At 35.4% G+C, this 27,938-nt stretch overlaps 1 protein-coding gene across 2 annotated transcripts in view; it reads left to right on the top strand.

The window, feature by feature from the left end:
* The window catches only part of LOC149552775 (CDPK-related kinase 3-like), a 30,321-nt gene extending 10,318 nt beyond the window's left edge, over window positions 1–20,003 (top strand). Inside the window, exons 5-12 of one of the 2 annotated variants that reach the window (XM_089788317.1) lie at window positions 3,690–3,768; window positions 3,962–4,258; window positions 4,372–4,478; window positions 7,480–7,587; window positions 7,789–7,851; window positions 19,046–19,213; window positions 19,300–19,430; window positions 19,536–20,003. In XM_089788317.1, the coding sequence (XP_089644443.1) occupies window positions 3,690–3,768; window positions 3,962–4,258; window positions 4,372–4,478; window positions 7,480–7,587; window positions 7,789–7,851; window positions 19,046–19,213; window positions 19,300–19,430; window positions 19,536–19,542 (960 nt within the window). In that variant the 3' untranslated portion in view covers window positions 19,543–20,003. Of the gene's footprint in view, window positions 1–3,689; window positions 3,769–3,961; window positions 4,259–4,371; window positions 4,479–7,479; window positions 7,588–7,788; window positions 7,852–19,045; window positions 19,214–19,299; window positions 19,435–19,535 lie in introns of those variants that run through there. The other variant, XM_089788318.1, reaches the window with a different exon arrangement.
* Window positions 20,004–27,938: the final 7,935 nt, after the last annotated feature.

Below are 27,938 nucleotides of genomic sequence, written 5' to 3'. Positions count from 1 at the left end.
TTTTTTGTCAATTTGAATTTTAAACCAAAGTGACACTTTTGACATGACTCCATGAGATCAAATAATGGATGCACCCCCAAAATGCAAAAAAAAATCAAAGACCACCCCCCCCCCCCCCCCCCCCCCCACAATGCATGATTTGGCACTTTATATTTAGTGCGATTACAATGGCCACTTGCCAATTTAGGGCGTAAGTGGACTTCTGTTTATGATGGTTACAACAACAAATATGAAGCTATATTGGACTCAACAAGATAAGACACAAGACCTCTCACGAATCTAATTAATTACAAGTGCCAATAGGCTAAAAAAGACCAAATTCTGAAAGTACTATGTCTACTCAGAGTTACTCCAAACTGATACCAGATCTGGAAAGTAGACAAAAATTCATGCACTTTCAAAAAAATAGCACACGAATGTGTCCATAGGAGCTTGAATGAAGCCTCTAAAGTTGTAAAAATCGGGATTGGCAATTAAATTTTTTTTTCAGGAACAAAGATCACAAAAGTCAATTTGGGGGTTTTCTGACCTTCTGAATGTGATGCCAACATCCGATTTGCACCACCAAGCTCCAATCTTGACCTACAAAAAAAATTCTCTCCAATGGCTATGCAATGAAACTCCTATGGCTCTGATACCATGTAAGAATTTGGTATAGTTCTAATACCATGTAAGAATTTGGTATAGCTCTGATACCATGTAAGAATTTGCTTAAGGCAATAATTCAACGGCAAGATCAAGAAGCTCAATAGATAGCACAAGAGAGATAAATGAGAATCAAATGAGAATGGATATCAAATGATTGAATAATTGGATATGAGATGAATACACAGTAGAAGTGCCTATATATAAAGACAACTAGAATAACTAGGAGTCACACAAGAGATAAGGGTTACAACTTAGCACATGTCCACCAAAGGTGGATTATCCACCATTGAGCACAAGAGTTTGTGTGATGATGAGAGGATAAGTTTACATAGGTGTATCTCATAAAGGGATGTTGTAGATACCACATGCTCTAATAAGTTGCTAACTCCTGTGTTGTCAACAAGACAACTCATATGTCTATGCACATTCCCAAGTGTCTTCATGACAACTAATATAAAAATGCATTATTCTAAGTAAACTTAAGTAAAGTGTAATAATAATTAATTATTTACACTAACAGTTATGTCTCATTCTGAGCTTGTCTTTTCTAGTGATTTATGCTATTACCGTCGAGATGCCGTCTTGCATCATATGCCCGTTTGTGTTGACTTTCATCTAGGCAGCTGATATCCTTGTATAAGGGAAGTTTTTGCCCAATCATGACAAATTTGTATAATACAATAGATAAAAAGGCCAAATGAGTGACGGGGTGGGTATAGGTTTCACATGGGTTGACTTCAACGCTATTTAGTACCTCCCATCTGAGGCTTGTCTTTTGTAGTGACTTAATCCGTATCCTTAGAGATGCTTCACCACTGTCTTCAATCAGGTGTCCATTGTTGACTTTCATTGTCTTGGAACAAAGTCCTCGTGATTGGGCAAAAGAACTTCTCTTGAACAAGGGCACCAGCTGCCAAGATGAATAACTTCTGTCTTGAATTAGTGTTGCTAAAGCTGGAGATGAATATGCTGACCATAGAGGAGTCAGTGTATTCTTGCGAGCAGGACCTAATTCTCTTCCTCCTAAGTGCTTTTTATAAGGTCTATGTTTGATTTTGCAGAGACGAAAAAGATCATAATGCAAATGCCTTTGTGAAATGCAAAAGTTTTATGAATTTAGGCTTTAGGAAGGAGACTCAGATCTGTGATGATGAAACAGGTCCACGTCTTATCAGTCCAGAAGGAAAGTCTTTGAGTAGAAGGCCAAACATTTTTGAAATTTTAAATAAGAGCGAGGAGAGTATTGAGAACATACTAAATCCATTCCTCTTGGACATCAACATATTTTGGCAGCAGGCTGGAAGCTAAAGTTTGGCATCCTGACGAGTTCTTAGAGGAATTGTGCCTGGCTCCCTCTCTGCCATCTATGATCAAGGGGGCTTTGCTTCACTTGGATTGTCCAACATCATACTGGTTTAGAAGGAAAGACCTTGAGCAGCAGGTCAAGGATTTTCAAGATTTAAGATCTTCAATAAGATAGTGGGCGAGAAGAGGGTTGAGGGCCTCCGAATTCCATTCCTCTTATACATTAACAACTTGGAAGCAGGCAGGGATTAAAGTCAGCTGACACTTTTTTTGTGAGGCATTTTGTGTAGCATTGTGAGGAATCTCAAGGAGTTCTTCCAGGAACTGCTCTGTTTTCTCTCTGCCATCTACAAACTAGGAGTTCTGCTTCTCTTGGATAGGTCTCTGCCACAGTCGATGACCATTTTTTTGTAAATATTTATTGCACAAGCTCAGTGAGAGAGCTACTTTTGCTTTGGGATATGTCGTGCCTATGCTTGGAAGTTTGAGCTTGATTCCAGCTTCCATAAATCTTATGCTTACTTTTGTCTATGGGCTAGTAGTAAATTGATAATGACTGTTTTTATGAACATCTCTACCAGTTTTATTGAAGATGTTGTAAGTTTCTAGGGTGTTCTCTGAATTTTTGGCGGGGATATGGAATATTTTATTTTTATGCAATTTCCTGTATATTTAAAAAAATAAGTTATAATGAACCCTAAATCACAATTATAATGGTTTGCAGTTTGCACAATTAAAAATATCCTTTAGATATAGCGGCCAGAATTGTAATAGCCAGCAAATTTTATTAACTCGAAATCTTTGTCAATTTCTGCTAGGAAATCTGTCAAATCAGCACAATGTTGATTTCCATGTGAAATCACTCTCACAGAATTGTTGGTTTTCATCCTTCAGTTAGACCTAGAGGGGTTGCTTCCTCAGGTTAATTGAATTGTTGTTCATACTTAACAAGGAGTAGAAATCAGATAATAAAATGGTTGATCAACAATGACTCTTCTCCTTGCTTGTCTCTCTTATCATAGTTAAACTTATTAGTTTTCATTTTATGCTACAATTAGTCCTTTCGAAAGTGGCTGCCTTCACTGTCCATAAAAATTGAAAGTACAGCAGCTTTTTTCTCGTGTACTAAATTTCCAGCTTCTTTTTGCACATATTTCATTCCTGTAACTGAATCCGTTTCTATGCATTTGGAAAGTGTGGCGCTTTGGAACATTATGATTCATTTGTCAACATCTATTACAATGTCAAAGTTGGTTTATTTTTTCATTAAGTGGTCCTGACAAGTCTCCTTGGTTAGAACTTAGACCTTGTATTCTTTTATCTCTTTTTCTTTCATGCACTAGATCATTGCGAGGATTAAACAGCTAGGTGATTTACAATTTTCATTCTGAGAATTAGTTTTTTGCTTGCAGCAGTTATACATAATTTATTAATCTGGAAAATTATAGTTAAGGATGGTTAAATGCGATATGCTTAGGGCAGGTCTCAAAAATTCTTGTAGAGGATAAAGGATGTGCTTGTGATATAAATGGCCTTTTTTGAAGTAAAGTTTGAAAACTATATTTGTCCTGTATCTCTTTTATTTGATGATGACACTTAGCATTTTGGGACATTTCTTTTCAAAATTCCAGTTACATATCATGATTTATCTTTTCAATTTTGTGTCATTTTCATGAATTGATGAGTGTTGGATTCTTACAAGGATGGCATAATTTCCTAATACTTTACAATGACAGAATTTTCTCTTCACTACAAAGGATGAAAATGCACCTTTAAAGGCCATTGATTTTGGGCTGTCAGATTTTGTCAGACCAGGTTCGTCCTTTCATTGAGCTGCTTATTATTGTGAAATTGATGCAATTAAATTGAGCAGTAAAATGATTTTATTTTATGTTATCTTTGTTTAAGACAGCCATCTGATATCATTTTCCTGGTGCTGGTTGACTATTTTAAACCATAATCATTAAGATTTATATTTCATGATTGTCTATTTCTGCGGAAATTGCAGATGAAAGGCTTAATGATATAGTAGGCAGTGCATATTATGTGGCACCAGAAGTACTTCATCGATCATATAGCACAGAAGCAGATGTATGGAGCATTGGAGTGATAACATATATCCTCTTATGTGGCTGTCGGCCTTTTTGGGCACGCACTGAATCAGGAATATTTCGTGCTGTTTTGAAAACTGCACCGAATTTTGAGGACACACCATGGCTTTCAATTTCTGCTGAAGCTAAGGATTTTGTGAAACGGCTTCTTAATAAGGATCTGCGTAAAAGGATGAGTGCAGCTCAGGCCCTTTGTAAGGGTTTCCTAATTTCACACAACCAGTGTTTCATTTTCAGTGCGATTTTAGTTGGTGTAGAAAGGAAATATTATAATGTAGTAACTTCCCAAAAATTTCTATTTTGACAGCACATCCCTGGCTTCGTGGTCGACATGTTATTCCACTGGATATATTGGTGTACAAACTAGTCAGAGCATATCTCCGGTACTCGCCACTAAAGCGTGCAGCTCTTAAGGTAATTTTGTTCTTGTATAGTTGGATAGGCCTTAGCCAATATTTTTTGACTATTGGATTATTCAATGAAGCAAAGGGATACAATTTAATGCTGTGAATTTTATTTTGATACTCTTTTGGTCATTGAAGCTCTTAAACCTCAGTAATCCATGGGTAACTGTGTTATTTGGTTAACATCTCTAGAATATAATTTACATTGTAAAACTCAGTTTTTTTTTTTTTCTCCGAGAAAAGAAAAGAGTAGGATGAGTTTTCAACCGCATTAGCAACATGCATGGGTGACAGTGGCTGGCAGGTTTCAACTGAGTCATGTAAGATCTTTTAATGATTTTGAAAAGAAAGATTGATGATAAAGTTCCTGAAGTCTACATAACTTGAAATTTACCCAAAGTAAACTTTCGAGGCTTGATAGAGAAGTAGGCATCTGTTTCACATTCTCCAAAAATGCCTGGAAGGATGTTTTGTCATTTATATACTTTTGACCATTACAAGCAAGTCAGCTGTAAATCTTAAGGAAATAATGGAATATCATATATAACCACACACAGCTGTTTTTAGCAAGTCAGGAAAAGAACAATGAAATATTCTTTAGATTCTATTAGACTAATATGCTGTAAGTTTAGGGGAAATCCTATTAGATTCTATTAAACTAGTATCTAAGGTTGTGTTAAGGCTTTGGGCTTGTCCCATGAAGGTCCAGAGTTCAACTCTTGCCGGCCATGAATACCTTCTGGTTGCATTGTTTGAGGCTTGAGCCCATGCAGTAGGCCCTTGGGGACTAGGTTCGTTCTGGCTTGCCTCCTCCATTGCCCCAAAACCCTGCAAAAAGTCTGGATCACTGGTAAACCCCAAGGTTCAAAAGAAAAAATGCTGTGGATTAAACTGTTCAAACATACTTACAGCACTGGTATGCCTGGAATGATAGTTTTATGTACTTCAATGGTTACAAGCAAGTCAGCAGTAAATCTTAAGGGAATATTGGTATACCATGTAATTACCTCATATAATTCTCTTTTGCAAGTCAGGAAAATAATCTATGAATCACTTTGTAGATTCTGTTTATTCTATTTCACTAATATGCTGTAGGTTCAACCCTTTATACTCAACTTATAGCACCAGTATATGTAGACAAGCACGGCGCTCTGTTGGCTAAAGCTAAAACTATTTTAAGATGATCTGGTCCTCGGCCACACCCTAGAGGATTGGTTTTGCAATGTAATTTGGGGCATGCTTCAAATATGCAGTGTTTTTATTGATCATCCACTTCCTCTCTGTTTTTAGATAGATGACCAGGCTATCAATGGGAAATCAGAAGACAGATTTCAAATTGCCAAATGAAATTTATTGTGATATTGCTATCAGGATTTAGTTGTGTGATTTTGAGTCAAACTCATTGACCCATGTTTCATGAGTAGTGATTCAACATGAATCCATCTCTCATGAGAATAAATGGAACAGTTAGCACTCATTGGATCTAGGTGATGCTCACAGGGGTGAAGCACTGGGACTTCCCGGGAGGTCACCCATCCCAGTACTACTCCAGCCTGAGTGCGCTTAACTATGGAGTTTCCTCCATGGTTAAACCCAAAGCTTGCAACCTCATTTGCAAAACCTTCACCAAGTGTTGTGCCTTATGAACCATTCATTAGAAAGCCTCTTAAGCTCATCAATTGATAAGTAGGAGATGATTTCCACAACAAGTCAAATTATGATATTGCTATGAGGATTTAACTGTGTGATTTTGAGTCAAATTCATTGACCCATGTTTCATGAGTAGTGATTCAACATGAATCCATCTCTCATGAGAATAAGTGGAACACTTAGCACTCATTGGATCTAGGTGATGCTCACAGGGGTGAAGCACCGGGACTTCCTAGGAGGTCATCCATCCCAGTACTACTCCAGCCTGAGCGTGCTTAACTACGGAAGTCCTGGTGCTTCATCCCTGTGAGCACCACCTATATCCAATGAGTGCTAAGTGTTCCATTTATTCTCATGAGAGATGGATTCATGTTGAATCACTACTCATGGAACATGGGTCAATGAGTTTGACTGAAAATCACACAGTTAAATCCTGATAGCAATATCACAATTTGACTTGCTTTGGAATTATCTCCTACTTATCAATTGATGAGCTTAAGGGGCTTTCTAATGAATGTTTCATAAGGCACAACACTTGGTGAAGGTTTTGCAAATGGGGTTGCAAGCTTTGGGTTTAACCATGGAGGAAACTCCGTAGTTAAGTGTGCTCAGGCTGGGGTAGTACTGGGATGGGTAACCTCTTGGGAAGTCCCGGTGCTTCACCCCTATGAGCATCACCTAGATCCAATGAGTGCTAAGTGTTCCATTTATTCTCATGAGAGATGGATTCATGTTGAATCACTACTCATGAAACATGGGTCAATGAGTTTGACTCAAAATTACACAGTTAAATCCTGATAGCAATATCACAATTTGACTTGCTGTGGAAATTATCTCCTACTTATCAACTGGTATTTATTTTTGGAGAAAAAAGGCTTGTGATAATTTTTATTCTCCGAATGTTAAGGTGAACTTGCTAGGATTTTGTGGATAGTCGGGCTCTTTTTATTATTGCCGTCAAATGATAACCCTACTTTAAGATTATCAGTGAGAGGTTTGCTTTAGGCTTTTAAGTTTTATATGTGCAGAATTTCTTAGGAAGCAATGGAAATGTAATCTAAGCACGAATATTATGATGGTTTATTTATACCTCCAAGTGTCGTACACTTGTATTTCACATATTTACACTAAATATTTTAAAATGAGTTTAATGCCTGTTAATAGGCTGATGAATTTTTACCTTTTTAAATTTTAATTTCATTTTCCAAGCTTTCCAAATATCACCATTAACTATAATTTGTTGAATTTGGACAAACACACTTCTTTATGTAATTTGCTAAGGTTTGAAATTTTGTTCCATCAGTAAATTTTCAAGCATTATATTTCTAAGCCCAAGGGACTGATACCAGCAACATTTTCAGGCATTGGTGAAAGCACTGGCGGAAGATGATTTGGTGTACCTTAAAGCTCAGTTTAAGCTCCTTGAACCTGATAAAGATGGCAGAATTTCTGTGGAGAATTTTAAATTGGTTAGTGAAATTTATCTTTTCATTTTTGGCTGTTCCATAGAGATTCTATGATTTAAGTTGAGAAATTGTCTGGTTGTCTGTAGTTTGGTTTTTATTAATTCTATGTTGCTAATATGCATTCTGCATTAATGTCACTAGTATAAAGTCTCGCATGCTTTTGCACTTTTCTGCTGATTTTTCCTCTATTTTTTTTTATATCAGGCATTAATGAAGAATGAAACAGAAGCCATGAAGGAATCTAAGGTTCTTGATATACTAAATGCGGTATGCATCATGTTATTTTGGTAATATTGAATATTTAGTACATTTCATTGTGCATCGACATTTGTCAAATAATTTTTTTGAGTTGTTTCTTTTTTACATATAATAAGGTATATAAATATTTTGTTTATCAACAATTATGGATATAACTGTTTTTATTGTACATGTACACGAAATTATATCTGGCACTGTACCCGCACTCAGATAAACCATAATAATGCCCCACGGTGTACCCATACATGTATTATGATGCGCAACTTAGCAAAAAACAAAGCAAAAATATTTGTTCCTAGTAATTTGTGGACATGTAACTTCTCAGAAGATAAAAGCAGTTATACTGTGTCTGCCATGAATTGATTTCAATTCTGCAGGTTAATGACAAAAACAAGTAGTTGGTAGGATATCAAGTATTAGACAACACAAAAAATGACACACTACTCAGCAATGCTGAATTCTGATTTGGTGTTTGGCGTTAGTACTTGGCTTTGCCAAAGTCTGACAGTTTGGGATCAAAACTGGGATGGATGCCATGTTAGAAGATAAGTTTTCCATTGAGTGGAGAGTCAAGGATCAATGTGTTCAAATTCTGGCTACAATAACCAGCAAGTTGGGCATTAATATTCATACCATAATATGCTATGGAAGATGCAATTATTGGTGGTAACCATGTAAACTAATTTTGCGCTGCTTGAATACATTTTGGATTGATGTAAATTGTTGGTGCAGAAGGATCTTCCATTGGGATTATCTTTTGAGTTTGAATCAGATCTTACATGGTGTATGACAACTATTCTTGGTCAGGAATTTCCTTTTTCCGTTTTCCTTTGTGTGCAATGGATGGTTAATAGTGTAATAAATGGATACTGTAATATCAATAAGTGAACTCTCAGATCTGCATTGGGGATATTTTGGTTTGAGGGTCAAATTCAGGGATTTATGAATTTGGTTGGTAATCTCTTTGGATGGAATATTTTGTTTAGTTATTTTTTGGTTATATTTCCAGGGCCAAAAAGGAAGAATGCCTGCAATAGTTGTTTTGCATTAATATTAGAAGGACAGCTTAAATAATTGGTTGAAAATAAGTGTACAATTTACACAATTTGGGCACTACTGGTTTCCAAAATCAAATCAACTTTCAATGCATTCAGTGGGCTTTTGGGTGTATGATTCTGGGTAGCGATTGACCTTTATTGGATCATAATTTTTTTTGATTTCCATCAAGTTCTATCAGAAACCATTGTAAACCTCAGCAGACTGATGTCTATGATACTACATAGACATTGATTTTAAAATTGCCCTGCTGTGGCTTTCAACCACTGGTCTGCAGAAAGTGGTCCCTCTGCCTGACATGTTTGTGCAAGAATTTCACTTCTAGTGCTCAAGGGCTCTACAGCATTTTATCACCGTAGACTTGGAGAAGCAAGATTCAACAATATAGGTTGAAGCATGACCTTGATAGTGAGATTTGCAATTCATTGTACTAATCTTATTTTTTATAATTGCCACTACAACTGTTTTTGCCTCCATTGATAGAAGGATTTTAAGGACAAAATCTGAGTGTTTCATTTCTTTTTGTTGTGGGATTCTATCCCATTTATACTAAGTCAGTTTATTTTAAATAGGTAGTGCAGGCCATTGCTTTTGATTCTTAGTTGCTACAAAAATCAATTTGGAAAGATTAGGGATCATTTTGGCATCAGAGCAATCTCCTTTTCCTTGGGATTATGGAAAAGTAGTTGTGGTTCTATGGCTAGACTAGGGCAATAGAGAATCTCAAGATCTGACCAAGCATGTAGTCCTCCTTAAGCGACATGCATACTGCCATGGAGAATCAGAATTGGATTGAGCAACAAGCACAAATCAATCAACAATAGGAGTATATGAGTGAGGTTCAGTCAGCTATTGGCCTTGCAGTCTGTGAATCTGTGCAGCTTGTAAAAGGTTTGGCATCGGAGAGGATGGCAAAGACATAGAAGGCTGAGATCCTACATAAGAAGAAAGAATATCAAAGATGATAAGTTTATGCAACCCCCATTCAAAGTTGAAGCAAAACTAGAAACACAAGCTTTTGATGGGCAATGGATGAACTTTTAAATACATGGATTAAACAATTAGAGGTATAATTTAATAAGGATAATAATACTGGATGCAAAAGATCTCCTTTGCATGTCACAACGTGACAGGCTGTGCTCTTGTATGGTGGGAGATCTTTGTAATAGCTTCGGAACGACACTAAAGCCAATCGTGATTGGTTGGGAAAGATGTAAGGAATTCCTACGACATAATTTCTATGCCACTCTCCTCAAGAATATTAAAAAAGTTAAGGAAAAATTTAAGGAATTGTTACAATAGAATTTCAATCCCGTTGGCCACAAGACGGCCAAAAAATTCAGTGGTTGAATTTTAAATATCAAATTGGGCACATTATACTAGATTACAGAACAAAATTAAGAAAGTCAGGTCATGCTACCGGGCCTGGATTTGTAGGACAAGGACTTACAAATTATGCTGGAGGTCTTCACATCTACATCACAAGAAGGCTGATAAACATGAAACCATGGGTTTTGGACACAGCCAGAATCCAAACTTCTATCCTCAGTAGAAGTTTGGGATTGAGCAAAAACTTCTAGAGGGTATGGCTCTACAGAAGAGAAAACAGAGAAGACTAATGGTTTTTCAAGGAATCAAAGGGAAAATAGAAGGCAAACAAAATGGTTCTGAAAAGCTGAGAGGTGGAATGGAGAATTTGGCTCCTCCTTAAGGTATCCATAAGTTTTTGTGGAACCAATTGCCTCTTTAACAAGGGGAGTTCCATAGTGGATCATAAGAAATGGATTTCTCATCAGGAGTCACATCAGCAAGTTATTGTCCTCGAAATTTACCATAAAACTGGTAGATTGAATTTTTTATTTGGTAGGTTATAGATTGAAAATATTGATGCTAATGGGGATGCCAATATTAAAATTGCCATGGTGAACCACTGAATTCAAAAGTGCGCTAATGGTCTTACATGCACTAGTCTGTAGAAAGTGGTAGTTTTACCTGATGTGTTTATGCTTGAATTTGAAAGAAACGAACGCCTTTGTCTTTTAAGTTTATTTGGATTTGCAATCTTTTAATGTGCATGGACTCTCCATTATCTTTGAGTACTGTAGACTTAGAGAAACAAGATTCCAGCAATATATGTTGAAGCACAATATTGATAGTGACTTTGTCCCAGTGGAGCACAGGTTAGATTGTAATCCACATTCAATTGCAATTTCTATGTACTTGTTTGTTTCTTAATAATATTTGATAGCAGTGCAATTACTGCTATCCAGCTGGTTTTAATTCCATTAGCATGAGGATTTCTAGGGTAAAATCTGTGTTTTATTTCTTTCTCCTAGTTTATAATCCACTTCCATTTGCAATTTCATTGAACTTTCTGTTTCTTAATAATATTTAATAGCAGTGCAATTGCCACTACTAGCTGGTTTTGCCTCCTTTAGCAGGATGATTTCTAGTATAAAATCTAATTATTTTATTTCATTCTCCTAGGACTATACCCATTTTGACCATCATTGGGTCTTAATTAGTTATCACAGTTCATTTCTTGTGATTTTTAGCTTTTACAGGCAATGAACATTAGTTTGGTGCGATTAAAGATCGTGTATATTTCAAAATTGTGGTAGATTTTGATTGGGTGTAAGGAGCATCTTATGTAGGGCGCTTAGGAAGAAATATATTATATTATGATTTTTCTTCTGTTTATAGTAAATTTTATTGGAAGGGTGTGGCATGCGTTGTCAATTCTGGCAGGGCAAATGGTGGTGTGGCCAAGTAGGTCAGTTCCAGTGATTGGTAGGTGAAGAATTGACACTGCAAAGGGAGTTGGCACAGGAAATGGAGAATGATCAAACTATGAGATGGATAAATAATATCACTAGGATGAATAGCAAGTTAGTTGACACACTGAGTAGAGGTTTATGTTAAGTAACGAATAGCTGCAGCAGCTACAACAGTAGGGGGAAGATGCCTGAAAAAACCACAATATATTCCGAAGATGCCTGGGCCACTAACAGCAGAGTGAGGAGGAAGTGCTGTAGTTGAAGTAAAAATTAAAATAGATAGCCATCGTAGTCCATATTATTGGGAGACTGCTACTGGTTCTGGTTCAGGAGATTGCTACGATACATGTGTGGCTATTTTCAAAATAGGAGATGATGGTAATTGGAAACACTTTATTTTAATACAATTTAATAAATCCAGCCCACCTGCACTGTAAGACTTCCCAAGCCTATAAGAAACCACATGGTGGGAAGGAAAATAGAATGCTCAAGGAAAAATTAACAGACGTCTCACATCTAGATTAAAAAATGGTCTCTTTTTGCACCAGAACAACATCAATGTTCTGTGGCAATTTTGTTTGTATTCTCCAAGTTCTATTTCCAGTGGAGACATCTCATGTTCCATGGGAGGCAGGAGGAGATGGCAGGGTTCTTGTTGATGAGTTCACTGCATTTGGGTGTCTCTGGGGACATTTATGATATCGAGATGTATCCTGGTCCCTGAGATGTGTCTCAAAGGATTGGATACATGTCTCTTGGTAACTATGGGCCATACCTTACAGAAGAGAAGAAAGATTTGAAGATATAAGAGAGGGGGAGAGCTTAAAGATGCTACTAGAATAGAGGAAGACAGATTTTAGGGACCATATTTAAATTGTTAGTATCTGTAAAAGGGTTTTTTAAATCAATAATTTTTAGAGGGTAACGCTAGAGACCTGCTGAGTGTGGCTAGCAAAAGAAGAAGAAAACTATGAGTTGATTTACTTTAATGTAGTTTGGTTCCTATTGCCAGATGATCCCAATTGTCAAAATTGAATATAATTATACAGTTTGCAACTTTCAGAAGTAATTCAATGCCTAAATAATTAATGTATTTAAGTAGATTGGAGAACTTAAAAGATATAACATGCGTTTTCCCATAGCCATTTAAAAACTAGATTTTAAAAATATATCTATAGTCATAACAGGAAGACAAAGCGACTGTTATAACAGCTGTTCCATATGAAAGAGATTTTTAACGAACTTATTCAGATGTTGCAATTCATCATTAAAGAAATTAGTAACAAGCTAATCTAATTCACATGAAATACAATTATAAATTCCATATCTATTTCCTTTTCATTTCTATTGCAATCTTTCAAATGATAACATAATGAAATAACAATTTAAATAACATGATATAATAATATGACAATGATAAAATGAAATGTACAAAAGAATCAAGTACCATACATGAAGCAGATGACGGTTATTGTGTTGAGCATGTGTCCCAAAGGATTGGATACACGTCTCTTGGTAACTATGGGCCATACCTTACAGGAGAGAAGAAAGTTTTGAAGATATAAGAGAGGGGGAGAGCTCAAAGATGCTACTAGAATAGAGGAGGACATATTTTAGGACAGGGACCATATTACAATTGCTAGTATCTGTGAAGGGGGTTTTCAAATCAATAATTTTTAGAGGGTAATGCTAGAGACCTGCTGAGTGTGGTTAGCAAAAGAAAAATAAAACTATGAATTGATCTACTTCAATGTAGTGTGGTTCCTATTGCCGGATGATCCCAATTGTCAAAATTGAATATAATTATACAGAGACGTGATTCAAGGCCTAAATATGTTGATGTATTTAAGTAGATTGGAGAACTTAAAAGATGAAACATGCTGTTTTCCCGTAGCCATTTAAGAACTAGATTTTAAAAATATATCTATAGTCATAACAGAATGACAAAGTGACAGTTATAACTGCTATTTCACATGAAAGAGAAATTTAACGAACTTATTCAGATGTTGCAATTCATCATTAAAGAAATTAGTAACGAACTAATCTAATTCACATGAAATACAGTTATAACTTCCATATCAATTTCCTTTCCATTTCTATTACAATCTTTCAAATGATAACATAATCAAGTAACAATTTAAATAACATGATATAGTAATATGACAATGATAAATGAAATGTACAAAAGAATTCAAGTACCATACATGAAGCAGATGATGGTTATTGTGTTGAGCATGCCTTGGCATCTGGTGGAGAGGAGAAGTGTTGCTATGTGTTTAACCTCCCAACCATGGACCTTTACTTGTCCCCCACACAATCTCTTTCGAGAAAGACCCTCCCTACCTCGGGGTTAGGCTTGGGGCACCACGGTCTTGCCACCTGAGCATCCTGGTCTTAGAGTCTCAACTAGACAATAGACAAGGCTGTGGATATCCTCCATCAACCCACCCTTTGTGAGCTAGCACTCTAACCTCGAGTGATTACAGTGACAAGCATGACACTAACCTACCTTGGCCAAGGATTTCATTGGACTACTAATTATGCCCAATCATCCACCACTCGACTTGACAACAAGAGTTATATATTTGACAACCATGAGCTTACTCAGTTATTTTATGTAGTTATATAATTAAATACTTTCATTACTGATCTCATCTTGTTCTTGTAGGGATGTTCTCTCCTCTCACCCTTTCGTCTTGACCATTCTGGTGCTTATGGGTGCTTCCTAGGAGATCCCATGAATAAATTCAGTTCTAGTATCAATTTATATTTCTAAATCCAAATCATTGTACATAACCTTTATCATGGCATCATATGTTGTTCTTATCTCAAAAGCATATTGCCAAAACCTCTATATAAACCAATGAAATTAACAATATGCACAATAAGTATTTCGGTGCTTTGCAAATATCATATCATATAAAAAACCTGTGAGTGGCATATGCATGGCGGATCACTTGCAGTAATAAAATGACAACTTATGATGTTCATATCTATGTTATTATCATACTATCCCTATGTTGCAACATCAACAAGGGAATAATAAATACATAACTTGCTAAAAAGAGGTGCACTGCGTGGTGCAGTTAGAGATTACTATCCTTGTCTGGTAGACGAAAATGATAATTCTGCAAAAATGGATGTAGAGAAAGTCTTGGCAAGTTTGATGCTATACGCTAGTCTCGTGAAAGATATGGAGCTCGCTCTTAATGAAATCTGCAGTGTTTGCATTCCTTGGCTTATTGCTGTGAGGGAGAAATGAAATTGCAGAGCACAAAAGAAAGACTGGAAAAAGAATGTCCACATAGCCTTGGCGAGAAAATATATAAATCAGCCCACAAACGTATGCTTAGTTATAAGAAAGGTCGAGGTGGTGGGTGTAAAGCCAGATATAGGTTCCATAAAGAAATTACATTTCCATTTGATTTTAATAAGCAACTCCATCAAATGAAATATTTGAAAATAAAAGCTCGAAGGAAAGATAGGCAATCAGTTAAAACAATAGGGAACACATAATAATGATAATTATAAAGGTTATCCCTCCAAATGATTTTTAAATATATTGGCATCATAGTAGCTTTGCCACCTCTATTTGTACGTACACATATACATACAGTTGTATAAGTTTAATCTTAAATTTCTTTTGTATCATTATATTGATTTATGTGCACACACACACATATATGTGCAAGTATAGATGTCATGATAACATGGTGTCAATATATGTAGTATAGCAAGAGACTCCACAATGATCTCAAATAGAAAATGTAACAATTTATACATGGTTATAGGGAGACCCATCTGCCCCCTAAAAGTCGTGCCTCGGTCTTGGAGACTTTTTGCGTCTCCAGAGACTCAAAAAAGGTTGGAGACTTCAGGACGAAGTCACTTGAAGTTTCCCAATCTCCTAATCCAAAAAGTGACATCTCCCCGAAGTCCCTGATAAAATATAATATTAAATAATTTAATATATTTTAGCCCTCATTTTAATGTTTTTAATGCAAAAATTAAGACCAATGAGATACAATATTGTGATTATGTGAGTTTTGAAATATTTCACTGTATATTAATGTGACATTAGTATTATTATTTACTTTAGTCTTTTAGTTTTACAGTATTACTATTTTCAAATTTTGTATTTAGTATTAGACTCTTTAAACTATTAAAAAAAAAAATTGCCATGTCCAAGTACCCTCATCTCCAATTTTTGGAAAATTGCCGTATCGGTACCAATACCAGTATCGGAGACCTCCAAGTCTCCCCGTCTCCTAGTGACCTTTAATTTATATTATTATTTAAATGCTTAATGTTTTTCTTGATAAGTGTTATAAACATATTGGTTAGCTCATGGTTGTCCAAGGTGTACTCTTGCTTGCCTAGTCATTAAATCCTTAACACACTCTTGCTTGCCTACTCATTAAATCCTTAGCCAAGATGGTTAGAATCCATACGTGATTTCTTGTCAGTGGACTTTTGGTGCCCCAACTCTAGCTTCTGTTTAGCAATATTGTACCCCCCTTCATCTTGTTCTGCAACCAAGAAGAATTTCTACAATAATAACATATTCGGATATTCCTCAATTTAAGTCAAAAAATCATTTTAAAAATCATCATAACAGCTAACCACTATTTCAAATAAGCAACTAACTTTTCCAAACTTGTTTAAAATAATAAATATTCATTTTCTATTAAAATTTTAACAAACAACTAACATGTCATCTTTACATGAGTTAAACTGAACAACCATATTTCCATTTCACATGATCATAATATTCAACTGATTTACTAGCCAATTGGCATTCACACGAATTACCTAACGGCTATATGATTATTTAAATTTGCAAAAATTTGGGATGTAACATACCCTCCCTCTTGTGTTTCATTGTTCCTCATGAACTTTACAATATAAAAGAAACAAAACATTCTAAATAAAGAAAACAATACAAAGTTCTAGGTTGCATTCCATCAGAGTTTATTCATTGTTCAAGCCCTTGAGAAAAGATGAAGAAATTTTTGGAAGATCTCATCATAGTTTTCTCAAGTAGCATTTTCCTTGTTATATTGGTCCCATTGGACCTTGCATTGGGTTATGTCTTGATTTCGTAAGCGAAGCTTATACACCTTGAATATTCTGAGCGGCTCTATTTCCACCATCCTTGGGTCTCGTACTTGCAAGAGGTTCCAGTCAGTTACATGCTCATGATGGGTGATATATTTCTGAAGATATGATACGTGGAATACATTATGCATTTTGGCAAGGTTTGGAGGTAGTGCAATTCTGTAGGCTACCGGGTTTACGACTTCTAACACCTCAAATGGTCCCACATATCTTGGGGCTAGTTTGGCGTTCCTCCTAATCATGATAGTGCTTTTCTGTGGTTTTACCTTCAGGAGAACCTTTTCTCCGATTGAGAACTCCCCAGGTTTTCTTTTTGCATTTGTGTGACTTTTCTGTTGGTCATTTGCCTCCTTCAGCCTCTGATGGATCTGAACTACCTGTTCTTCCATCTCTATAAGCATCTCGGGTGTGACGATGATTCAATCTTCAATTCGGTAACCTGAATGTGACAAAAATATGAGTATTTTATGTTAGACCTTTAGTATGTGTGACCATAATAGCAAAACTATTTCTTAACAATAAATTAGCAAACTGAAAGATGAAAGATTTCTCCTTGGTGGTTGTTTTGGGTTAGGTCACTGTTGGTTTAAAAGCGATGGTTAATGTTGGGTGAAATTAGAAAACAATCCGGAAATCCTAAATTATCAAACCCAAAAGTGCCAGAAATTGTGGGAACTGTTAGTCCTAATTTTCCCAATTTTCTAATGATTCCCAATTTAATTCGAGCCTTCTCATTATTTTACTGCCAGAAAATTGGTATCTGTCAGCGAATATCAGAGTAAATCCTCTGGCATGAATCGTTTGCAGAATCAAGTCCTTGGGTGAAAAATTGTTTCTGTTTTGGTTTCTGATTATTTATTGGCAATATTGGCTACTATTGGCCAAACTAACTGTCATGTAAGGTCTGCATTTTTCTTAATTGGTAATTCCTCCTCATGGTGTGTTATCTGGCGTATCCTTAGAAGATATAAAGCACAGAGGAACCTTTTCTCCCTGGTTCAAGAACATTAGAATTGGTTCCTATTAATGAAAAGCTGCTCTGAGATAGATGCTTCACTACTTAGGCGTGCTTTTTGAAGCACTTAACTGCATGATGAGTTAAGTGTCATTGATCTATACTCTGCAGGAATATATCCCAATGCCGTAGCTGACCAGAAGACCCGGTTGAAGACCCCCAAATTTTTTCAACATTAATAAAAGTTTTTTTTGATATGGTTGCCTCTCATATATGGTTATTTGATGCAGACTTAATTCCAGGGTGTTTTTTAGTGGTGAATATTTGTAATTTGCAAATTTTAGAAATTCTTTGCTAGTAATTTGGCTAATAATTTAAGATTTAATGCAACCTAAATCGCCACTTTTTTATTAAATTTAGTTCTAAAATATTTAAAATTGCTCAATAATTTATTTTATTAAAAAATTTAAACTCAAAGGTTTACTACAATAGTCGATACATGATTAGATTTGATTCAGCTAAATATTATATATTATTGAAGAAATTAAAATTAATTCACTAATAATTATCATAATTATTAGTTACTTTAGGGATATATTACCAATGTTTAGTTTTCACTATTGATTTAAAATATAATGTAATTATCCTTATAATTTCCATGAGATAAAACATTTTCAATTTTGATTTGCAATATTCTATGACGATTAGCGAACTTCCTATTATTATAGAGATTCGCCAATATTTTCTACTCAAATTATGATTCCAAAATAATTGCCAATGTAAATAATATTTAAAATAAAAAAATTGAGAGGTTCGTTGATAAAAATAATTTGGTTTTTCAAAATAATGAAAGATTCGCCAATAATTTATATCTTTTTTGGGAGGGGGGTTGCTTAAAGTTTACCCATGCAGTTAATTTTGTTATCAAGTAAAAACTTTTTAACTGTTTCTGCTTGTAAAACTGATTTTTGTGCATCTATGTTTGCTGTTCTTTTCTTCAATCTAGAGTAGTTCTCTTTTTGTTTTTCGATTTTCTAGTGGTAGGAATGTTGTGTTTGTATGAAATTTAGGAAAGAATTGTGTATCCTCCTTGCTTTGTTTTGTATTGTTTAGGTCAGAGGACTGTACATAATCCAGGCTGGTCCTTTTCCATTCAGTTGTCATTTATACTTTCAAGTCAATAGATGCTCCTTTTCTCATTCATTCGCTGTATTTGTTTGTGCTGGTTCTGCTGGTTCTGTTCTCCCTAATATTTCTCTTTTCAGTGTTCTCACACCTGATATTGTCTACCATCCAGATGAATCAACTAGCTTTCAGAAAAATTGATTTTGAGGAATTTTGTGCTGCTGCAACAAGTATTTATCAGCTGGAAGCTCTTGACCATTGGGAGCAAATCTCAAATTCTGCTTATGAATTCTTTGAACAGGAGGGAAATAGAGTCATTTCAGTTGAAGAACTAGCACGGGTATGTCTTGTCTGCATGGTTACTGTTGAAGTAATTCTAGAATTTCAAATACAGAAATTTTAGTATTCAACCTATTTCCCTTGCAGGAGTTGAATATAGGGCCAAATTTCTATACAGCTTTGCACGATTGGATCCGACACACAGATGGGAAACTCAGTTTTATTGGATTTGCGAAGTTTTTACATGGAGTTACCCTGCGTACAAACATGAGGACTCGGTAATTGTATTAACAGTTATTTAATCAATGATTAATTTATATTTTTTGGCTTGCAATTCGTTGCTTTGCCCATTTCTGATTATAGTTTTTTATTGGATTTTGTAGGAATTAGAAATCATTTTCAACATAATTGTATTGGCCTTCCACTGGAACTCTTTGCAGAGCAACTTCTATGATTGATGTGATTTCCTAGTCCCGTTGGAAGGATGCTTGATTTATCCCATTTTTCATCTTTTTTGGTGTACTTCACATTGAGTGTGTATAGGACAATCTTAATGCTTATGAGAGGCACTGTACATCCTAAGACTGTACACTGAAGCAGTAGCCTAGTTCAAATGTTTCTAATAGTGTTAAAGCTTGATGGTTGATCTTTGTTTCCGTCAGCCAACATTATGGAAAGCATTCCTTTAGACCTTGCTGCATGAAACAGGCTTGATATTGCCTAGTGTATTGGAATACCTGAAGAGCTTTATTGCTAATGGTTTTTTTGACAACCCAAAATTTTTACAAGTTGGGTTCTGTAACATGAAAAAGCACAGCAGTAATCTATCTTTCGCATTATCTTTCGATAAATGTTTTACTAGTCTTTACAAACTATTCTCAAAAGTTATTTAGAGTGTTTTGTTTACCATGGCTAGGGATTGAAATTTAGGAAATAATGCAAACTAAGTATAATGCAAAACAGAGTCAAACTTGAAAGAGCAATAGGAGCAGAACAGCAATCAATGGTACTAGCAAGAATTCAGTTAGTTACTTCCTCTGTATATGATTTTGAAAGGAATTTAGACTTGGAATTTGCATGAATTCTTAGCTTGTGGCTGGCAGTAGCTTGATCATAATGTCATTTTTTGGCAAGAAAAATCATTTTATGGGAGGGGCGATAAATCCGGAGCTAGCAAGGTAAAATGAAATACTTGTAGCCTAATAATTACTCCTTTTTTGCTAGCAAGGTAAAATGACTACTTGTAGCCTAATAATTACTCGTTCTTTTTTGCGTGTATAATAGTGACCTCATATCTCATAATCAATAGGGCATATGAAGACGAAAAGGTCTTCAAATTTGGACTCAAGATGACAATGGCTTCTATGTTGTTCGCTTCAATGGATTGTGTGATTCTGCTTGCAATGTAATTATGGCAGAGTACCAGAGTTATGTCAGTGGGAATTTACGCAGTATGATAGTAATCTCTTAACATGATCAAGTATGAACTGAATTTTTTATATTAGGTTACTGATGATATTATTACGAGGATACAAAAAATGGGTAAAAAGCTTTAATCCGTCACATTGTTGTCAATGCAGTTGGAAAACTCAAGTTTACAATTTAGAAGTTTTGGGTTTTATCAAAATATTTTTTTAAAGCAGTATTAAACTTCAATGGCACCAAAAATAACAAAAAAATTGCAACTAATAACTACACATTATTTTGTAACATGATTAAGTATGGCTACTAAATGAGATGGAGTTTAATGTTAAATATACTCACACTGAGAGTTAATGACTATTCACCAACTATATACAACTCCTTAATGAAGGCGTGGAAGCATTTCTCTAACAGTTTAGTGGAAGGTGTTGGTATGTTTGTTATACATTCATACAATTAGTTTAGGTTTGCTAATATTATTTGGAATATTATATTTTCTTAGTTGAGGGTCAATTTAATATGGTATAAGAGCAGAAAAATTGGTTTGTGTGCCTATTTTCCTGAATAATGAGAGATTATTGGCAATATAACTGGAGGCACACTTTTGTTGGAGCTTTTACGGACTCTTTACAATCTAGGTGTCCAGTTGATTGGTGGGGTCATTTATTTTATGTTGGTCTGCGTGTTCTTCCTATTTGGAGTGTGCTTTGTATGGTTTTCGGTAAGCTGCACATAAATATCTCTTAGCACATTCATTGAAAGGTCTGTGATTTGCATTTGGGGATCATGACAGTGTGTCTGAAACTCTTGTTTCCATCAAATTGACCATAATTTATGATTGGTTGGGACATCTGCAAATGGGCTGTTCTACTTCTCTGCCCTTCATAACTAGCTACGCTTCACCCTATTGGTAAAGCTACTGTATTTTTGCATATTAAGAGGTCATTGCAGCCTCTGAGTGGGTTGCAGCCTCTCAGTGGGCGGCATGCAGTCAACCTTATTACTAGTTCCATGATGAATTATCATTGGTGACTGGCTGCATTAGCCGTGATTTCATTTGTGGGTATTTGCATTTCAGATTCGATGCTAGTTCATTGTTTATAGAGGCTTGTGTTGCCAGTTCCTTGTAATGCATCGGCCTACTTTGCAGCCTCTCAGTGGGCGGCATGCAGTCAACCTTATTACTAGTTCCATGATGAATTATCATTGGTGACTGGCTGCATTAGCCGTGATTTCATTTGTGGGTATTTGCATTTCAGATTCGATGCTAGTTCATTGTTTATAGAGGCTTGTGTTGCCAGTTCCTTGTAATGCATCGGCCTACTTTGGAGGCAGTAGCATCATTTGCCTTGAAGGATTGGACTTTGTTATTTATATGTTCATTTTTGCCCTAACTGGGATTTTTGTTTAAAGTTGTATAAGCAATATCTGGTTTTGATCAGCGTTGGCTGGAGACTTTTTGAGCTTGGTGTTCATTCTCTTGGCTAGGTGAGCTTCGTGGTTTAAAATCACATGATTGATTTCCAGTTCTTTGAATTAACAAATCTGTTAGTAATGTTTCTTATTCAGTGTCTAGTTCGTTGAATTAATATTCTATTAGTAATGTTTATATGATTAAAGTAAAAATAGGTTCTGAAGGGTTCAGAATTTTTTAATAGAAAGAGTACAAAAGATGTTCAATGAAGCCCTACAACATGGAATGGTTCAAGATCAAGATGAGGGTTTTACCAAGAGTCTCCGACAACATGAGACCAAAGCTGCCAAAGAAATCATTGTGCAACCAAAAGCATGAAAAAGGACTAACACAAAACCACCCCTTAGCTCCAACAATCCAACGCATTAACATGAACCTTTATCCCTACACAGAGGAACAACGGGTCATGTCAAAAGGTGTAGATGTCTTGGGATTTTTTGTTTTCATGGTAATCCAACTTTCTTTATCTTAGCAGTAGCATTTTGCCAAGCAAAAGGACCCAATGTTAGAGCTACATTGTCTTGAGAGGGAAGACCAACAACCCCACAAAAGAGCTAGAGAAGTGGTCAACAAAAGCCTGAGAGACAAGATCGTGAACATTTTGAGAGACATGGCCAATTGAAACACCAACAACAATGCTCTCAATAGTTACAACACATCCTCGAACAAGAGCATTGTCACAATCGACAACTTTTTGAGACACCAAGTTTAGAATCAACACCACCAACCAAAGTCTCAACAACACCCTTACCACCATTAGATAAAGACACCATAGGCCTATTTTAATAGAGAAATGACGATACGGGTCATTCACAATTACCATACCACGAGATATTAGATTTAGAAGAAATTGCAAGACCCTCAATCACCCCTTGAGAGACTCAAATAATTTTTTTTCTCAGTTTCACAATGTTGGTTTGACATGCCAATCCACCAAGAAGTCGTCAAACTCTTTCACAAACCCACAATTTTCAGCTACATGCGTTGTTATATCTGAAGCAAATCTCTTCATAGTCTAAGGATTGGACCCAACTACCCTTAGAAGACTCAATCAAGATCCTAGTAGGATGCCTATTTGAGATGTCCAAGTCAACCAAAAATCAGGCATATGTAGAGTGGAGTGTTGAAAGATTCTTCATCCACTAGAATAAAATTGCTAAAAGCATTGCCAACTTCCTCAAACTTAGAAGCATTGCCAACTTCCTCAAACTTAGAATCACCCCAAAGATTAAGGGATGGATAATCTTATCAAACTTTTTAGAAGGATTGAACTCAAGGTGCTAGGGTTTAACCACTAACATGCATTTTAAAAAAAATTCTTAAAAAGTTGTCATACACTTCTTTCTTTCCATCCTTTGTATTTTCAACTTCTACACTAAAAAAACCTTTAGCCATAGGGTAAATATAAATTGTACCAAAGAGGATGGGCTTCCAAAACTACGAAATTCAAGCATGCAATTCATGTAGGCTATGCCAAAATCCCCTAAACCAACAAATGATCCAATGAGTAGAAAAATAAAAAATAGACACATTACGATCTATTTCCTCCTCAATAACCTTATTAAACTTTAAAGAAATAACATAGGAGATAGGAATAGATCCAACAACAGGAAGGAGATGCTTGGGCACTTGTGAACCATTCATCGATGCACCCAACCCAATAGAGGCTCCCTCGATAAAAGCCACACCAACACAAATCCCCGGGTGTAGGAAAGGAGGTAGACAATTGAGCACCACTCGATTCACACCTTGCTTTCCCAACCTGAAAACCACTTGTGGATGCAGAAAATGGAGGCCCAAGATTTGGAGGATTTTTTTCAAAATTGTTGGGTGGGAGGTGTGATTCAAACCTACACATGCTGGATTCTTTGAGCAAATCTTAGGTCTTGTAAATCTGTTAGTGATGTTTCTCATTTTGTATCTTGAGATTCAAAAAATATTACGCAACTCAACCGAGTTTATGTCATATTTTAGTCCCATAAGTTATTTGGAAGCTTGGTTTAAGTCATCTATAAATCTCAACTTCAACTTAGAAATATATATAGTTATAGTTGATAGCTTGAATCAAACTCAATGTTGTCGATAACACGGAACATCCAAACTCAGTTGCTACTTGAGTCACAAAAAATGATTTAGACAAACTCGTGTTTAGAGTCATGAAGTTGTAAGAAATTGTGAATACAAGAATTTTGCCAACAATTTGCTAAACAAAGAGGAAAAACTTGATATCGATGATGCTGATCACGACAAGAAAGTTCATGATTATGACATACATCATGATGAAGCCATGTTGACTAAAGCTATTAGTTGGCGATGAATGCATTCTTGAAGTAACAAGGAATCTGATTTGTGAAAAAACTTATGCATAACATACTAGACCACATAGGTAGTGGATCTTTGTTCTCAAAGAATTAGATGTATTTAGCTCAATTGCACAAAGGAAGCTCAATTGTAGACTACATGATGTAACTCAAGGATTTATGTGACCAGTTGGCTGCTATGGAAAAGAAAATAGCAAATGAAGACATGGTGCATACAATGCCACATGATTTATCACTCCCATATCAAGGATTTGCGAAATCCTTGTGTCTGATTGGTGAAACACAAACCCTTGACTTTGATAAATTGTTAGCATTGCTTCTACAAAAGGAAGAAAGATAGATGTAGGAAGAAGTATTTGGTTCAAGAAGTACATAAAGTGCTTTTGTGACAAAAGTCAAGGAAAAACAATAAGGCTATCAACTATACAATACTAAACTATTTCAAAGAAAGGCTCAAACTAGTAAGCCCTCAAATTCAACAAGAAAAACATCTAAATCAAGTTTGGTTTGCTATATTTCTAAAACAAAATGGACATCATGGAATATTTATTTACATAATCCCCAAAATAGTAGACCAAGAAAAAAAGGCAATGTTGCTAGAATAGATGTTGATGAAAATGATGAGGAGTTTGCATTCATATCATAAAAACAGTGTTTGCAAAGATCCATGGAATGATACTTCGGTTCAAGAGCATCAAGACACTAGACATGTTGAAAAGATTGGTATCTTCTTTTGCATTTTGTTTAGATAAAGAAGAAAGTATTTCTCTAGCTCTTGATGCCACATATTTCATTCATGGAAATGATGATGTATGAATAACATTAGATAACAATGCTACATTAACATTAAAAAATTGTGTAGCATTAAAAAATTGTGTGTTATGTACTTGATATGGATAAAACTTGTTATCTATTAGTAAAATTACTAAGAATTCATCTCTTAGTAAATTTTAGAAATACAAGGTATAAAGTCACATCAACAAGAAATTGATAGCTCTTGGAGTCGGTGAGAATTATTCATACAAACTTGTGGTCTCATGCACATTAAACTTATGTGTCTAAGTAGTAGAAGATGATAGTAATGTGCTTAGCACAAGAGGTATGATCATTTAAATTATCACTATCCAACCAAGTTATCCAAGACTGATATGGTTCATGGTCTTCCTAAAAAACAAAATCAAGATCATGAATGTGAAATTGTTCATGTACAAAAGCAAAGTCTAATAAGAAATGCTACCCACATCATCCTAGTAAAATCATCAAATACCTTTCTCCATAGAGTGCTCTCATTTTTGTAGGACCACTCAAGTTTGTGTGTACTATCTGCAACTTTGCTGATGTAGTAAACTTCTTGCTCGGAAAAAAACTTTTCTTCTACTTTGCCATAACACATTCCTTGCATACCATGTTGGTAGTCTTTACAATTTTAGGCAAATCTCTAACATTAAGTGTAGTACTGATCTTTACAATATTATCAAAGTTTATGTGACAAAACCTTTTGTGCCATAACCAACTTAAGCAACTAAGCATGTCATCTCAGTAGGATTCAACTTAAGCAGCTAAGCATGTCATCTCAGTAGGATTCAACTAAAAAACATTACCTCTTGTCCTTGTACTAGTACCAATCAACTTACCATTTTCGTCCTTGATAATATATGTCTTTTTTGTGAACTGCAATTGATATCCCTTGTCAACTACTTGTCCAACACTTAAAAGATTATGTTTCAGACCATCAACAAAATAAACATAACTAGTCTTAGTCTTAATGTGATAGGCTGCATTGTTTCCAACTTTAACTATTCCACCATCATAACTATTAAATTCAATGAACTTGTTTATATCTCTAGTCATATAATGAGAACAAATACTTTCTATAATCCAATCTGATTTCTTCCTTTCAACTTGTGATTCTAAAGCTCTTTATTTTCTAACTTTTTTTTTTTTTCAAGTCTTTCTTCCTTAATAACAACAAATCCCATTTCATCACTCTTATCATCACTTTTACTAAAAAAATTTCCACACTAGCTTCTAAATCCTCATCATTAACAAATAAATATTTGCTTGGCTTATAAGGCTTCTTCATAGACTTTCTCTCTCTTAGGACATTTAGAAGAATAATGACCAAACTCATTACATGTCCAACATTTAAAGATTTTCATGCCAATAGTGGCATGTCGTGATGGTTAAGTTGTTGAGTTGTTGTCCTTGCCATCAAGGTTCAAATCTAACGGAGATGAGGTCCCCTATTTGTGGCCTCACTGGTTCATAGGTCTAGGTCAAAGCATTTGCCCCTTTGAAAAAAAAATAAAAAAATTTAAAGATTTTCATACCTTTAGGTTCTCTTTGAATAAGTAGGGCACAACCTTCCTTAATTTTCTTGTATTTTTCTAATTTTCCTTTGATGCTGCTAGCATAATCTCTACTAGTACTTGCACTACTTGTCAATGTAGGTCGAACACTTAAAGCGCTAAAAGCAACCTCAATTCTAGGAAAATCTCCACTTTGTCTCAAACTAGTCTCAGCTGATTCCAAACTCCCAAGAAGAGTCTTTCTTTTGTCATTCTCCGTGCAAGGTATAACTTGTTCAATCATTTGTGTTGTCTGCTTATATGTAGGTGTCAAAGCTTTCAAGATCTTCCACACAATTCCATCTTCATCCTTGTTTCCATCACAAGCCTTAATTTCTACAACAATATATGACATTCTACCAAAATAACTTCTTACAGATTCATCTTCCATCATTTTAGCTTTTTGAAATAAACATTCAATTATGCAATCTAACCTTTCTAGCATGCTTATCACCTTTAAAAGTAGATTCCAAGGATAAGTGCACCAAGATGGTGTACAAAAAAGTGGACACCTCACTAGAAAAAGTGAAATTTTCAATAACTTGATCAGGTTATTTGAAAAGTGAAATGTTGGCCAGGCTTGGTATCCAAGCTTGGCCATTACAGTTTACAAAAATCGATTGAGTTTTGTTAACAATATATTTTTATTGCTGTCCACGTTTGAGGGCATTATTTTACCCTCAAATGACAACAATAGCGTGAATTGCGAAGGAGACTAGCAAAACCCGATTGGGTTTACCATAAAAAAAATTCCGATTGCATCTCCATCCATGGCGCGCCACAAACAAGGTAAGTCTTCATTCTATCTGTCGTTTATGTATTTTTTTAAATCAAATTTTATAAATTGGTTTTGCAATTTATAAGTTTTGTAATTGTTTTAAATTTCTTTTAATATAGATGCATCAACGAATCCGAGAAAATGAGAGAGAGAAGAAAAACCACCTCCTACATAATCAAACCCTCCACTCGTCACGATACAACCAAAACACACTTCCCCCCGTTGTGACACAACCATAAAACCCTCCACTCAATGTTCCCATTCAACAACCACCACTCCTATAAACCCTCTGTGCATAGAATTACATATTTTAACTACTACACAAGAGGACCTCATAAACTACCTCTCACAAAATAGTGCTAACATTACCCAAATGGTCAATAGGTTGCAGTCATCTACACTTGATCACCACTCAACCCTAGCGAATACACTTGAACAAATGG

Source organism: Cupressus sempervirens, chromosome 6 (assembly GCF_028749045.1).
Source record: "Cupressus sempervirens isolate cs-2001-9-10 chromosome 6, ASM2874904v1, whole genome shotgun sequence".
NCBI lineage: Eukaryota > Viridiplantae > Streptophyta > Pinopsida > Cupressales > Cupressaceae > Cupressus > Cupressus sempervirens.
This window is presented reverse-complemented; position numbering and strand designations above follow the sequence as displayed.